Source organism: Scyliorhinus canicula, chromosome 1 (genome assembly GCF_902713615.1).
Source record: "Scyliorhinus canicula chromosome 1, sScyCan1.1, whole genome shotgun sequence".
Classification (NCBI taxonomy): domain Eukaryota; kingdom Metazoa; phylum Chordata; class Chondrichthyes; order Carcharhiniformes; family Scyliorhinidae; genus Scyliorhinus; species Scyliorhinus canicula.
Genome location: NC_052146.1, coordinates 132,586,221 through 132,602,462, shown reverse-complemented (window position 1 = coordinate 132,602,462; position 16,242 = coordinate 132,586,221). Strand labels below are relative to the sequence as shown.

The following is a 16,242-nucleotide window of genomic DNA, read 5'->3' as shown; positions in this document are numbered from 1 at the left end:
ACAACCCAAAAGATGTGCAGGTTAGGTGGATTGGCCACGCTAAATTGCCCCTTAAAAACTAAAATGAAAGAACATGAATATTAATTTCTTTATTCCAGCCCTGAAGCAAATAGTTGAAAAAACTCAGCAGGTTAGACAGTATTTGTCGAGAGAACAGATGAGGCATTTTAGACTTGGGGGATTATTCTCAGAACTGGATCTCACTGTCTGAATGTTTCCAATGTTTCCTGTTTTTTTTTAAATTTCCAGTAACGGCAACATTTTACCCAACCAAAATCATGTTGCTCTGCGTTGTTCAGTTCCATACTGGGTAGTCCATTTAAGACAGAGCCGTAGGGAAAGTTAATGCACCTGCAATACGTCTAACAACTTGCATAGTTTTCAGATTTTCGAGCATGCAGAAGGAACAGGTTCACTATTTTGATGACTTATCAGTAAGGTGACGGTTATACTGGGACATAAAGTACTTTCCTTCAAGATTAGGCATAGACTCCATTCATGGATCAAAATGTCCTGAATTACTCTACACGACACTGACAATATCACAAGCAACTGTTGATATATAGAGCTTAATCACAGTATTTTACTGTCCTGCTATTTGAGCCATGTACCTAACTGCTTTAACATGAAGATCTGGACACAGTTGTGACTTACCCGGCCACCATATTGTAAAATCGGTGCTGGCAGAACTCGACCTGTAACCTCAGTCATGTCATCTTTCACCTTTATCCCAAATTCCTGAATGTAAGGATCAAGGTTGTAGCTGGCATTCTTCATCTGCACATAAAATGTCAATTAGTATAAAAGCCCATGGCTGCAAATATTACAACATAAAAATATATTTTTAAATTTCCACATTTGGGGGGGGGACACAGTGGCACAGTGGTTAGCACTGCTGCATCACTGCACCAGGTTCAATTCCGGCCTTGGGTGACGGTCAGTGTGGAGTTTGCACGTTCTCCCAGTGTCTGCTTGGGTTTCCTCTGGGTGCTCTGGTTTCCTCCCACAGTCCAAAGATTTTTTTTTAAATTTAGGGTACCCAATTCATTTTTTCCAATTAAGAGGCAATTCAGCATGGCCAATCTACCTCGCCTGCACATCTTTTTAGGTTGTGGGAGCAGAACCCACGCAGACACGGGGAGAATGTGCAAACTCCACACGGACAGTGACCCAGAGCCGTGATTGAACTTGCAACCCCAGCGCCGTGAGGCAGCAGGGCTAACCCATTGCGCCACCGTGCTGCCCTTCCACAGTCCAAAGATCTGCAGGTTAGGTGGATGCTAAATTGCCTCAGTGCCTAACAGGTTAGGTGGCGTCACTGGGTTATGGGGATAGGTTGGGGGTGTGGGCTGGGTAGGGTGTCTTTCGGAGGGTGTGTGCAGACTCGATAGGTCGAATGGCCTCCATCTGCTCTGTAGGGATTCTATGATGATTCATTTATTTGCCCATTTTCTCTACAGAAAAGATGCTTCATGGAAAACAAATTGGAAACAGAGCAGCATTTTGAGTTAAGGAAGCTGATTAAAACCATAGAAAAGGAAAGAAGTGGACACTTCTGAAAATGGGAAGAATTGTGGCAAGGGAGTTTTGGAATGCTGGGGCATGATGGCTAAAGTCTCTGTCACCACTGATGAAGTAGAAGGGGACACAGCATGTCAGTGTTAGCGAGAGGTTTGAAGATGAAGTAAGTCCATGGATTGATAGAGAAAGGCAGGAATTTTGAAATGCATACAATGGGAGATCGAAACCCAGTGGGGAGTTGGCAACGGCAAGAGTAAAAAGTGAGCAAACTGGATTCAGTGTCCAGAGCTCTGGATAAGTTAGAATTTCTATTGGATGCTATTTTGAGAAGCCAGGAAGATAATCAATAAAGTTAATGCCGCCTAGGAGTAAAGGAGAGCAGAGAAAGATTTCAATAGTGACAGGGATGAAGGCTGGATATATTGAAGAAATGAAAGGGGTCTTGATCGACCCAATGTGAGACTGGAGTTCAGCTAAGGGCCAAGCAGGACAACAAAGTTCGGTGCACTATTGACATCAACCGTACTTCTGTAAGCAGCATATATGTGGGACGGAATCAGGTGCTATGTTTGTGACAAGACAAAATAAGTCTCGGTCTTGCTAATGTTGAACTGCAGAATGTTCCATCTCACCCACAACTTGAAGTCAATTAAGCAGTCCGATAGATAACAAAAACCATGCTGAGTACATCAGTGTGTGTATGGAAATTGACACGTTTGCAGATGACATAGCTAAGAGGCAACACACAGATATTAGAGGTTATCAGGGAGTGAAGTAGAAAGTTCAATCCAAGAGCAAAGTTTTTAGAAAGCTTTAGAAAATGAGGAAAGTAACAAATTAGGGAGGCCAGGACCATAAAGAGTTAAGAACTGGGGTGTAACGGCTGAAGGAGCAGATGTCAATAATGGGCAGAGAGCATCATAGACAAGAAATTGACTTGTGCCGGAGGAGTGAAAGTTTATTTGTGGATGGAATATTTGGAGGTTGTTTTCAAGGCTTGGCCTGCAAGGACTGGCAAATGAAGAGGTGGATGGTCAGGCCTATTTGCTATGAGCTTCTCAATGTTGGAGTTTGTGGAGACTAAGGCTGAAATGTGTTCATTACATATAGTACAGTACTTATTATAACATTATAGCCTTGGAAAGGACATTGTGAAGATTGACTAGAGATTTATATCTGGTTCAATCACTGAAAAAGTCTCAAGAAAACAAATCAGGATGAGGCACCAGCAGACAATGAACCAAGGACTGGACTTTGGGCAGAGCACACATGCCTGGTTTAGCTAGCACGAAAAATTGGTGCTTCTTTGCTGGGGCATAAAAAGCTGATGGGATTGAATACAGGTTTTCAAAATTATGATTGTAAATGTAAACAGTGAAAGATTGTTTCCTGTGGAACAAAGGCAATAGACTCAGAATTACTGTCAGAAGGGTCAGAGAGTACGAAGAAATATATTCATGCAGATAATTGAACGTGGAAGCATTACCATAAATGGCTATGGAGGCAAGACTTAAGCATATTTTAACTGAGATACAATAGTTTGAAAAAGAATAAAGCAAACAAAGAAATAGGGATAGAGCAATTAGCTTCAGTTGAAGAGCAGCATCCGTAACAATGGCTAAATGACTTCCTACTGTGCTGTAAATTCTTATTATATGAAGTCAATTAACATCTTACCGACAATCTGGTTTTAATGAGCTAAACTGCAAAATAAAAGTAAAAACGTGACTATTTTCTTATTACTCATGCAGTGGACTTAAACACAAATTAAATTGGGTGGCACAGTGGAGCAGTGGTTAGCGACGCTGCCTCACGGCGCCAAGGACCCGGGTTTGTTCCAGGCCCCGGGTCACTGCTGCGTGGAGTTTGCACATTGTCCCCATGCCTGCGTAGGCCCCACCCCCACAACCCAAATATATGCAGGGTAGGTGGATTGGCCACGCTAAATTGCCCCTTAAGTGGAAAAACAAATTTGGGTACTGGTACTCAAAATCTATGGGGGATAAAATAAAAAATAAAAACACAAATTAAATTGTGCATCAGGAATTAGCTGTGTATTAAGGCTTTCCAGTGCTCACCAGTCGGCTGATTTCTTCCTGCCTATCGGGTGCTGACCGTGCTGTTGCTTTAATCATCGTTGATGTCTGATTGTCCGTAAGTTTTTTGATGCACCGCTGCCCAGGTACTATGTTACACACCTATGAAAGGGAACAAGTATCTCAGTCCTGTATAAGATATTCTTTGCCAGGAACATTGTATATTTTGCGACTTTTTTTTTTGTTTCTGAAGCTCCGCTACAATGAAGCAAGTATTTTGATGTTTACACAGTAAATAAAGAGGTGTAACATTGCAAAATATTAGGATTGAGCAGGGAATTTTACTGTCAGGGTGAGAAATTACTCTGAAACGTCTTCAATATTTCTATTCAGCTGCCATGTCCTATACAGGCGGAACTTTAAAAAAAAATCTTTATTGTCACAAGTAGGCTTAATTAACACTGCAATGAAGTTACTGTGAAAATCCCCTAGTCGCCACATTCCGGCGCCTGTTCAGGTACACAGAGGGAGAATTCAGAATGTCCAAAATTACCTAACATCACCTCTTTGTCTGAGAGGGGAAACCGGAGCAACCAGAAGAAAACCACGCAGACACGGAGAGAACGTGCAGACTTCTTACAGACGGTGACCCAAGCCGGGAAACGAACCTGGGAATCTGGCGCTGTGAAGCCATAGTGCTAACCACTGTGCTACCATGCTGCCCCAACTTCCTCAGGTTGCAGCAATGTGACAATAAATTTACTGCCAGGATTTTGTTGCCACCCGGGTTCGATTTCAGCCTTGGGTAACTGCCTGTGTGGAGTTTGCACGTTCTCTGTGTTTTGTTGGTTTCCTCCGGGTGCTCCGGTTCCTCCCACAGTCCAAAGATGTGCAGGTTAGGTGGATTGGCCATGCGAGCTTGCCCCTTAGTGTCCAAAGATCCTGGAACCAGAGCTGCAGAAAATCTCCATGAGCCTGATGTGATTTGAACACACAACCTTCTGATCTGGAGTCAGACGCGCTACTGTTGCACCACAAGCCCAACTTCTTGGTGTCCAAAGATGTGTAGGTTAAGTTACGGGGAGAGGGCAGGAGAGTGGGCCGAGGTAGGGTGCTCTCTCGGAGGGTAGGCGCTGATGGACTGAATGACCTCCTACTGCACTGTAGGAATTCTCTGGATTCTTTGCTTAACTCAAGTGTGTTACACCTTGCTTCATCAACTGTAACATCCATTTTAAGCAATCCACTAAGGTATTTTTTAAATATACATTTTTTTATAAACACAAGAAATGTCAAAACTGCATCTGGTCTGCATTAATCCACACTCTTTCCTCCAGTCACTCTCCAGTACTGCTCCTAGATTTTCTTTTTGTAAATTTAAACCAGTCACTGCCATTTTATAAAGAAATAGCTCCTGAATCCACCCCTCCTGTTTGGGAAACTCGTCTTTGGCCTCAGCTATACCGCAATTATATCTCACCTCAAGTGGCAAGTAGGTGTGCTTCTGTTCCTGTCCCACCTGTAGACAGGGCAGGTGTGGGTACTTTAGCTGAAGGTTGTATTTCTGTTTGAAATATTGAGCTACAGTGCACTCCACAGTCTGTCCACTTTCCAGCTGCAAGGGGAACCTGGGGAACACATGAACCTGTTATTACCAGATGTTACATTTTATCAGATATTCACAACCATTGAGCTCTTGGTTCTGCTTCCTCTTACCTATCAGCAGAAAGACTCAACACTTGGGTCACAATTTTGTTTTCCCTTAGGCAGAACCTAAGAGCGTACAACAACCAGCATCCTGTTGGATCCTGGAATGAGCTTCAAATCTTACATCCTATTAATAAGAAAAACTACTTATTTTCACCTTTGTAACAATGTTTACCTCTGCTCTAAGCTAAACCCCACTGCATTGAAGTCTTCATTCACACCTCCAAGTTTAACTTCACCCGTCCTCTCCTTTCTGATCTAACATGTTCGCACTCAACATTATCCTCCAATATTCTGCAGGAGTAATTTTACCCGGCGCTAATTTGTCCTCCCCATTACTGCTGGCCTCACTGACCTCTCCTGGCTCCCAATTTCACATTAATCAATTAATAATTTCTCATTAATAAATCAAGTAAGAAACTCTACGCTCAGAGTGGCAGAATATGCAATTCTCTCCCACTGGGAATGGTTGAAGTGACTAATGTAGATGTATTTAAGTGAAACTAGTTAAATAAATTAGAGGAAAAACAATAGGACATGCTGACAAGGTTAGATGAAGTATAGAGGAGTTAGACGAAGAGGATGTTCATTTGAGGCATAATGACAGGCAGTGACCTACAGGGTCGTATAGCTTCTGTGCTGCAAAATACCATGAAATAATTTCAACATTCTTGTTCTCATTTAAAAATTCCTCAACAGCCTTATCCCACACTAAAATCTCTGTGATCCAAGTGCAAATCACCCATTATAACTCTGATCTTCTGTGTCCCACCCTTCTGAGGCATGCACTCTGGAAACTTCTCCCTCAATGTCTCCACCTTTCTACCACTCTCTTCTACAATTGCTAAGAATTGGTCCCAGATCTGAAATATCTCAGGATGGTCACTGCTGTAAATGCATTACCTAAATGCAAGCTGTTAATATTACCATTGTACGGACTTCTGGTGGCGGCCATAGAGTGAGTGGTCGCACATTTGGTGGCTCCCGCTCGTGGTGGACCTTTTCCCCGGCTAACGGTGGAGCTGAGTGATGGTATAAGGTGAGGAGAGGTGGAAGAAGAGAGCATCCCACCAGTTTATGGACTTGTGGGCCAGAAGTGGTTGAAAAAGGAGGGAACAACAGTCAAAAGCTGGTGTGGAACTTGCGACACAGGGGAAGATAGCGGATGGTCAGGATCCGAGCCTGCCAGCCAATTAGTGACCTTTCTCCATGAGACGTTTACCCAGCGGAGGAAGGAGAACTTGGAGGACGTGGCCAGGGTGGTGGATCCTATAAAGGCGGGGATCGACCACATGGAAATGAGGTTGGAGGCACAGGGCCAGGCGATTTGGAAGGTGGAGGAGGTGGTGGGGGAGCACGAGAGCAGCCCGCCTCGATGGCTGCGGAGATGGGGTTGATGAGAGATCAACAGAAAGCATGCAGGAAAAAGTGGAGGACCTGGAGAACAGGTCGGCAGGCAGAATTGCCGGAGGGCAATGCGGAAATGAAATTAAATGAAAATGACTTATTGTCACGAGTAGGCTTCAATGAAGTTACTGTGAAAAGCCCCTAGTCGCCACATTCCGGTGCCTGTTCAGGGAGGTTGTTACGGGAATCGAACCGTGCTGCTGGCCTGCTTGGTCTGCTTTCAAAGCCAGCAATTTCGCCCTGTGCAGATGTGGCACGAATATTCAAGAAGCTGCTGGGTGAAGGAGCTCTCGCTTGGCCCTTGGAGGTGGCCCGGGCCCACAAGGCGCTTATGAGGAAGCCGCAGAGAAACGAGCCGCCGAGGGCAATGGTGGTGCGATTGCACCAGTCCCTGGATAAGGAACAGATTCTGAGGTGGGTTGGCAGACGAGGCGCTGTACATGGGAAGGCAGCGAGCTGCTTATCTATCAGGGCCTGGATGCAAAGCTGGCCAAAAGGAGAGCGAGCTTCAACAAGATGAAGTCGGCCCTCTTTTAAAAAAAGGGGGGGGGGGGGGAGATGATGTTCAGCATGTTGTACCCTGCACATTTGTGGGTAACATACGAAGGCCAGGACCTCTACTTTGGATCGCCAGAGGAGGCGATGGAATTTACTCAAGACAATGGACTGGCAGGAGAATGAGGACATTGAACTCTGGAGGGAGTGTTCATATTTTGTATTATGGTTTACTTCTAGTTTGTATGAACCAGTTTTGCACTACGCTTGGAGCATTTGCTCTGTTCTGTTTTAGGTTTGTTTCATTCTTGATGGGGGATGGTGGGTTGCTTTTTTTTTCTTTGTGTTTGTTGGGGATTGTAAAGTTTGCACTGGGAGGATAGTCGAGGAAGGGCGAAGGGAATCAGTGAGGATGACGGTAGGATGCTAGGGGCCATGGGTGGGGGCTACCAGGCTAGCTGGGCGGGCGAGCTCATGGAAGCGCAGTGGGGGGCGAGCAGGTGGTGACTGTGTTGATGGGGGGTTGGGACTGTTATTTTGTTATGGGGTGGGGGGGTCAGATGTCTGCAGACGGGGGAGGGATTGGCGAACGGTGATCGGGAGAGAGTCGATGACGGTGGGTGCCCAAGGGCAGGCCTGTAGAGATGCGGGATGCAGGCTGGTGGCTGGCCTGGGAAGGGCGATGGTTGATCGGCTGGGGAGTGGGGTGGGGGAGGCCCCGGCCAGGCTGATCACATGGAATGTGAGAGGGTTGAATGGGCCAGTCAAGAGGGCCCATGTGTTCGCACATCTAAAAGGCTTAAAGGTGGGCGTGGCAATGATACAGGAGATACACCTGAGTGTTGTGGATCAGACTGGGCTGAGGAAGGAGTGGGTAGGGCAGGTATTCTATTCGGGGCTAGATTCTAAAATAAGGTGAGTGGCGATTCTGATTAATAAGCGGGTGGCATTTGAAGTATAGTGATGGATGTGGGGGGGGGGGGGGGTGCAGATACGTCATGGTGAGCAGGAAGTTGGAGGGGAAGCTGGTGGTGCTGGTGAACATTTATGCACCGAACTGGGACAATGTAAAGTTTATGAGGGGGGGTATTGGGGAAGATCCCTGCTCTGGACTCGCATCGGCTGATTGGGGGGAGGGGGTAATTTAATACGGTTATAGATCCGAGGCTGGATTGGTCAAGTTTGAGGACAGGACAGGTGTCAGCGGCTGCAAAGAAACTAAAGGGGTTTATGGAACCGATGGGACGGGTAGTTCCTTGGAGGTTTGGGCAGCAGAAGTACGAAGGAGTTTTCTTTTTCTCCCCATGTATACAAAGTGTACTCCCGGATTTACATTTTTGTCATAGATCGGACTATGCTGGCGGAGATGGTGGATGCCGAGCACTCGGCGATAGTAGTGTTGGATCGTGCCCCACACTGGGTGGATTTCTATTTATTTTATTCTTTTTTTTATAAATTTAGAGTACCCAATTATTTTTTTCCCAATTAAGGGGCAATTTAGCGTGGCCAATCCACCTAACCAGCACATCTTTGGGTTGTGGGGGTGAAACTCACGCAGACATGGGGAGAATGTGCAAACTCCACATGGACAGTGACCCAGGGTCGGGATTTGAACCCGGGTACTCAGCGCCGCAGTCCCAGTGCTAACCACTGCGCTACCGTGCTGCCCCCAATGGCTGGATTCATGGGTGAGCAAAGAGGGGTGCTAGCGCCCGCACTGGAGATTAGATGTAGGACTATTAGCGGAGGTGGTGTGTGTGCAGATGAGGGAGACCATTCAGAGATATGTGGAGATCAATGATATGCAGAAGGTTTCGACAGCTACGACATTGGGAGCGTTGAAGGCAGTGGTGAGAGGGGAGTTTATCTCGATATGGGCACACAGGGAGAAGGTAGAGTGGGCAGAGATGGATAGACTGATGAAGAAGATTCTCCAGTTGGACAGGAGGTACTCGGAGGCCCCGGAGGCGGGGTTGTTGAAAGAGCAGTAGAAGCTGCAGATGATATTTGGGTTGCTATCTACAGCGAAGGCGCTGGGGCTGTTGAGAAGGAGAGGGGCGTGTATGAATATGGGGAGAAGGCTAGTAAGATGCCAGCACACCAGCTAAGGAAATGGGAGGCAGCTCGGGACATCGAGAAAGTGAAGGATCGAGGAGAGAACACGATCTTGGACCCGGTGGGGATGAATGGGGTGTTTAGGGAATTTTATTGTATGCTGTACGAGTCAGAACTCCAGCCAGGGTGGAGGGCATGACGTGGTTTATGGAGGGACTGGAGTTTCCGAGGGTGGAAGAGGAGCTGGTGGAGGGCTGAGGGGCCCCGATTGGGCTGCTCGAAGTGGTGGAGGGGCTGGAGGCTATGCAGTCGGGCAAGGCCCCGGGGCCAGATGGATACCCGGTGGAGTTTTATAAAACGTTTTCAAGAGTGCTGGGGCCCTTCCTGGTAAGTGTGTTTAATGGGGCTAGGGAGCAAGGGGTACTCCCACCAATGGTGTCACAGGCCTCGATCTCTCTTATCCTGAAGCGGGATAAGGACACGGAACAATGCGGGTCATATAGGCCAATCTCCCTTCCAAATTGCTGGCCAACATATTGGCGTTGAGAATAGAGGATGGTGTACCAGGAGTGATAGGGGCGGACCAGATGGGGTTTGTGAAAGGTAGGTAGCTAACGGCTAACATCATAAGGCTGCTAAACGTGATTATGATGTCCTCCGAAGGAAGGGAGGTACATGTGGTGGTCGCCATGGATGCAGATAATACCTTTGATCATGTGGAGTGGGAGTATCTGTGGGAGGTCCTGGGGCGGTTTGGGTTTGGGCAGAGTTTTGTGGACTCGGTCTGGTTGTTGTACCAGGCACCGGTGGCGAGCGTGCGGCGAACCGAGTGAGCTTGGATTATTTTAGGCTGCACCGGGGGACGAGGCAGGGATGTCCACTCCCCCCCACTGTTGTATGCCTTGGCTATAGAGCCACTGGCTGAGCGCGCCAAAGGACTGGCAGGGGATAGTACAGGGGGTGGGGGTGGAGCACAGGATCTCGGTATATGCGGACAACCTACTTTTGGATATTTTTCACCCGCTGGGAGGAACTGGAGAGATTATGAGGATCCAAGGGGGATTCGACTTGTTTTCAGGGTACAAAATAAATATGGGCAATAGCGAGGTTTTTGCGATTCAGGCGAGGGGCAGGAGAGGAAATTGGTGACTATGCCGTTCAAGCACGGTGGCGCAGTGGGTTAGCCCTGTTGCCTCACGGCGCCAAGGTCCCAGGTTCGATCCCGGCTCTGGGTCATTGTCGGTGTGGAGTTTGCACATTCTCCCCGTGTTTGCGTGGGTTTGGCCCCCACAACCCAAAGATGTGCAAGTAGGTGGATTGGCCAGGCTAAATTGCCCCTTAATTGGAAAAAATGAATTGGGCACTCTAAATTTATTTTTAAAAAACTATGCCGTTCAATTTCAGGACCTAGTATTGGGCGGCGAACTTGGCAATTATTAGGAAGTGGGGGAACGGTTGGTGTGGGAGCAGGTGGAGGCGCCATCGTGGAGGGGCACAGGTTTAGGGGCACTGGTAAAGGCACCTCTGCCGTTCTCACCGGCCCAGTACTCCACAAGCCTGGTGGTAGTGGCGGTTTTGAGGATATGGGGACTATGCGGAAGCCCATGGGAGTGGGGGGAGTGTCGGCATGGGCTCCAATTTGTGGCAATCACTGATTTGTGCCGGGGAGGGGCTATATGGGGGATTTTGGAGGTGGCAGCGAGCTAGGATTGAGCGGATAGGGGATCTGTTCATTGACAGCAGCTTTCCGAGCTTGGGGGACTTGGGAGGAGGGGTTTCAGCTGCCAGGTGGGAATGGGTTCCGCTACTTGCAGGTGAGGGATTTTGCACGGATACAGGACAAGGTAGTGTCGAAAATGGGAGTGGGGGAGAGGAAGGTCTCGGAAATTTATAAAGAGCTCATGGAATGGGATGAAACCCTGACAGGGGAGGTAAGGCGAAAATGGGAGGAAGAGTTGGGCAAGGTGTTTGAGGCGGGTTGTGGGAGGAAGCCTCGAGTAGAGTTAACCTGTCCTCGTCGTGTACCAGGCTTAGCCTGATACAATTCAAGGTGGTCGTATATGACTGTGGCCTGTATGAGCAGATTCTTTGACGGGGTGGAGGAGGGGTGTGGGCGGTATGCAGGAGGGCCCGCAAATATGTCCACATGCTTTTGGCATGCCCAGCGCTCAGGGGATTCTGGCAATGATTTGCCGATGCTATGCCCACGGTATTAAAGATACAGGTGGTTCCAAGTCCAGAGGTGGCGATTTTTGGTGTGTCGGAAGACCCGGGAGTCCAGGGGGCGAGAAAGGCTGACATTTTGGCCTTTGCCTCCCTGGTAACCCGGAGATGAATCTTATGGGTGTGGACGGACTCGGAGTCCCTGATATCAGGGGTATGGGTTAGAACCATGGCTGGGTTTCTTGACGTGAGAAGATCAAGTTCGCCCTGAGAGGATCGACGTTAGGGTTCTCCTGGAGGTGGCAGACGTTTATCAACTTCTTGGGGGAAGATTAAGCTGTCTGCAGATACAAAGGGGGGGGGGGGGGGCAAGGGAGGGAGGGAGGTGGGGGGAGGGGGGTTTGTTAAGATGGGATTAGTTAGTGGGGGAGAGGGAGTGGGAAACTGTGTATGTAAGCCTCGCCGACTTGGTGTGGTTGTTGGTTGGGTGGGTGTTATTTACTTTGTTGTTTTTCCTCTTGAAAATTGTTGCTAAAAATTTATAAATGCCTTAATAAAATGTTTTTAAAAAAATATTACCATTGTACTTCAGGAATTTCAAGCAGCTTTTATTTACTTTTGTAGGCTTCAGGCTGTTCAGAGAAGAGAAATGGCATATACTGACTGTTGATATGCTCACCCGTTGTATTTTAGGTGATTGCTCTTTAATCTTTATATGCCATTTATGCTGTATAACGGGCAGCACATGGCAGAGTGGTTAGCACCACCGGGTTCGAATCCCAGCCCTGGGTCACTGTATGTGTGGAGTTTGCACATTCTCCCCTTGTCTGCGTGGGTTTCACCCCCAAAACCCAAAGATGTGCAGGTTCGGTGGATTGGCCAGACTAAATTGCCCCTTAATTGGAAAAAAAGATAATTGTGTACTCTAAATTCCTATTTTAAAAAATTCATGCTGTATAACAAAAAAGGGAAGTATCCACTTTCCAGCAATCAGCACATTATATTCCTAAACTTTATGCCCTAATATATACTTACAATGTATTCTGGCCTCAGCCTTGCAGAGGGAAGACTGAGTTGGACAATAAATTAAAGTCAGTAATTGTTGCTGCAAAATATGTTCATATATATTTGTGGTGAGGTCAGCACAGTGACACAGTGGTTAGCACTGCTGCCTCATGGCACAATGTATGGTATATATACATTTGTGGTTTGCGAAAGAAAGAAGGCACTATCTACTATAATAAAAACAGAAAATGGTGGGAATACACAGCAAGTCCTTCAGCATCTGAAAGGACAACAGGCAGGTTGACATTTGGAGTACATCCCCCTCTTCTGTGGAACAGGAAGAGGGGGAAAAAAACAGTACCAAAATGTGATCCTTTTTTCAGGTGATGACATTCCTGCTGTGTATTTCCACTATCTTCGGTTTTATTTAAATTTTTTGATATTTTCAGATTTCTCCGTATTATCTCAAGAGACTGTGTTCTATTCGCTCTTCTTTGTGAATGTTACCTCCATTTTACCAAGTGTGACATTGCATTGTTACTCCACATTGTATGGCAGTTGAATGTGCATTCTGGCAAACTGATGGTGGAGAAAGATCTTACACCTGGATATTACATGGCATCAAGCATCATCAACTTGGTTCGAGGTTAGGCACACTTCTTAGGCATAAATCTAACTATTTTGTTATAATTTGCACAACTGGTTGTGAACGCACTCTTTTTGTGTCCATGAACTGGTCTATCTCCATTGCTTCTATATTGAATAATTGGATATTGGAGATCCACGGGTGATCTGTAACTCAGAAATAAATGGCTGCGGTGAAGCCTGCAGCAAAGCTCACTTGACGAAACTGCATTTCATGATATAAGCAGAGTGAACCACTTTAATTTCACTGTATTAGTTCACTGTACTTACGTCTGGTGACTGGCTGGTCGGCGAGTGACATTGCACACTCTATATTTCCTCTTCATCTGCCCGCAGTGAGTCACCTCCACTTTCAAACCTGTGGAGGCCGGAACAGAAAGATCAAGACCCAAGACCAAGAATAACGGAGGTCCCTTAATGGCTCAGATGGTTACAGCACTGAGAAGTTGGCAATGAAGATTCATGGTTGCATCCCCTGTTTGGGGCTGAACTAGTTGATTGATTTGGGTGCAGAAGGGGAGGAATGTCATCCAGCAACCTTCATCAGAAGTACATGCACAGTTGTCCATTGAGGGCATGTCCTGACTTGTTAGTGAATCACCGATCAGTGGAAATCACCCACTGATCGTAATCGTCTAGGTTCACAAAATACAAATGAGCATTTGAATTAGATGTCAGGAGGAAACCCTACAGTATAAATTTCCTCTTGTTTCCAGAATCCCGAAAACCCAGCTTTTATTCCCCCTGATGCTTCTAGGGCAGCCCTTTAGCACAAGCAACTAGCACTGTGGCTTCACAGCGCCAGGGTCCCAAGTTCGATTCCCCGCTGGGTCACTGTCCGTGCAGAGTCTGCACGTTCTCCCCGTGTCTGCGTGGGTTTCCTCCGGGTGCTCCGGTTTCCTCCCACAAATCCCAAAAGATGTGCTTGTTAGGTGAATTAGATATTCTGAATTCTCTCCCTCTGTGTACCCGAACAAGTGCTGGATACGGTGACTAGGGGCTTTTCACAGTAACGTCATTGCAGTGTTAATGTAAGCCTACTTGTTTCAATAATAAAGATTATTATAATTCTTAACAAAAAGGCAACAGTGTTTGTTTTTGCTTACGTCAGAGGAGTGGGTGGTGTGGGAAAACCTGATAAATCATTCAATAGCTTTACAGACAATATGCACAGCCTTTTGTTATTCAGCAATGATATTAAGAGGCTACCTGCTAACAGGAAAGCCGTTAACACAAAGAAATTTCCTTTTCAGTTTGAATATTTATGTTGGTGTTTGTGCTTGAATTCTGTTCATACAGTGTATGAATGGTTTTGTGGTATGGGAGGAATGCTGTTGGACAGAAGCAGCAGATCTGTTGTGCTTTGTGCACTGAATAAAGACACAGATGCTGAAAGGCAACTTAAATCTCAGACTATTATTCTCCCACAACACATGCTCATTCGTAGTTTCACGACTGATTATTTCCTCCTTCCCAGTGTCCAACAATGAACAAAAGAATCCGAAGACCAAACAGAAGCAGCAATATTGAGGTGCAAAGCTATGCATAAATATGCCATATTTAAACTTTTTTTTTTAAAAAGGCAAGTTTCATACAGCAGCACAACTTTTGAAAATAGTCCTCTTCTTGAAATTCCTAATTGTAAATGCAAAGTGCTACATTTTAATTGGACCTTCCATTATTACATTTTACATTGGTCTCCAACAACTTTTAGTGCAGATATAAATGCCAAAACACAGGCGGCATGGTGGCGCAGTGGTTAGCACTGCTGCCTGTGGTGCTGAAGATCAGTGTTCAATCTTGGGTCACTGTCCGTGTGGAGATTACACATTTTTCCAGTGTTTTCGTGAGTGTCAGCTCCACAACTCAAAGATGTGTAGGATAGGTGGACTCGCCACACTAAATTGCCACTTAATTGAAAAATAAATTGAATACCCCAAATTTATTAAACAAAATGGCAAAACAAAATTCAACGAATATTGTACTGAACATTTATTTTTTTAGAATAATGAACAGGGTATAGTTGAATTTCACTCCAAAATCTCAAGTTCAGACAGATACAGCATCAGGGCCAGGCGTTTTCCGGTGGAGTTTTATAATACGTTTTAGGATAAGCTGGTGTCGCTGTTGGTGGAGATGTTGGAGGGTGCAGTGGCTAAGGTGGCACTGCCAGAGACAATAGGGCCGGCATCCATTTCATTGCTGCTTAAAAAGGTTAAGGACCTGGTGGAGCCAAAAAGAAAATGCTGGAAAATCTCAGCAGGTCTGGGAGCATCTGGAGGGAGAGAAAAGAGCTAACGTTTCGAGTCCAGAAAGCTGGACGGGGAGGTTCTGCAAACCATGTCCATATGTTTTGGGCATGTCTGAGGCGGAGAGGTTTCTGGTGTCATGCCAGAAGTATTTAAGCTGAGGGTGGTGTCGATCCCAGAGGTGGCGATCTTTGAAATGAAAAAAATGAATGAAAATCGCTTATTGTCTCGAGGGGTTTGCAGCCGTTCATCGACTTAGGCTAATTAGGCTGTCCGGGATGGGGGAGAGAGTAAGGGCAGGAGAACCAGTGGAAGGGGGGACTGGGGAAGATGATACTGTTTGTGTTAGCCATGTTGGCTGGGGTTTGTTACTTGGGGGGGGGGGGGGGGGGGGGGGGGTGTTGGTTATATTGTTTTGTCCTTGAAACTTGATGTTTAAAACTGTTAAAATTATACATGACTCAATAAAATATTTTCTAAAAAAAATTAAGAAAAATATTGATTCTATCAAAATTCCACATGGTACGAGGATTTATAGAATTAGGACATGAAAGCAAATAAAATCCTAATCCATGGGTGAATATCATGTATTAGTCTTTGTTCAGCTCCTGATATTTCTGTCCCTGTTAGTTAATTGCTGTATGCAATGATGTAAAAGTAGAATGCATCAAGAATTGTCTTCACAAGTAGCTGAATTGAAAATACAACCGTTGTGAAGAATAAGGCCCCATGGGATATTAACAAAATCATTCTGACTGGATAAATGACAAAAATTAGTTATTTTGATTGTAAAATACTTTTATAATTTGTATTTCAAAGGGGGAGGCTGTAAGCCTGAAGTCTGCAGCCACTAATGTTTGCAATTTGGTAATTTTGCATCTTATTTTTGTGTTGCTCTTGATTTTAAGCCTATAGTGAACATTTAAAGTTATTTTGTATTGAACCTTACTTTGTAGACG

General features: G+C 45.9%; 1 protein-coding gene and 1 non-coding gene across 5 annotated transcripts in view; both read right to left on the bottom strand.

Moving 5' to 3' along the window:
* The window catches only part of LOC119967526 (protein argonaute-1), a 175,913-nt gene that overhangs the window by 78,529 nt on the left and 81,142 nt on the right, over positions 1-16,242 (bottom strand). For all 4 annotated transcript variants that reach the window (XM_038800218.1, XM_038800199.1, XM_038800209.1 and 1 more), the window contains 4 exons: positions 13,305-13,392; positions 5,038-5,185; positions 3,600-3,719; positions 655-777 (listed from right to left, as the gene is read on the bottom strand). In XM_038800218.1, the coding sequence (XP_038656146.1) occupies positions 655-777; positions 3,600-3,719; positions 5,038-5,185; positions 13,305-13,392 (479 nt within the window). The remainder of the gene's footprint in view (positions 1-654; positions 778-3,599; positions 3,720-5,037; positions 5,186-13,304; positions 13,393-16,242) is intronic.
* On the bottom strand, positions 4,528-4,599 carry trnaw-cca. Its single transcript has one exon. It is a non-coding gene; the product is annotated as a tRNA-Trp (tRNA).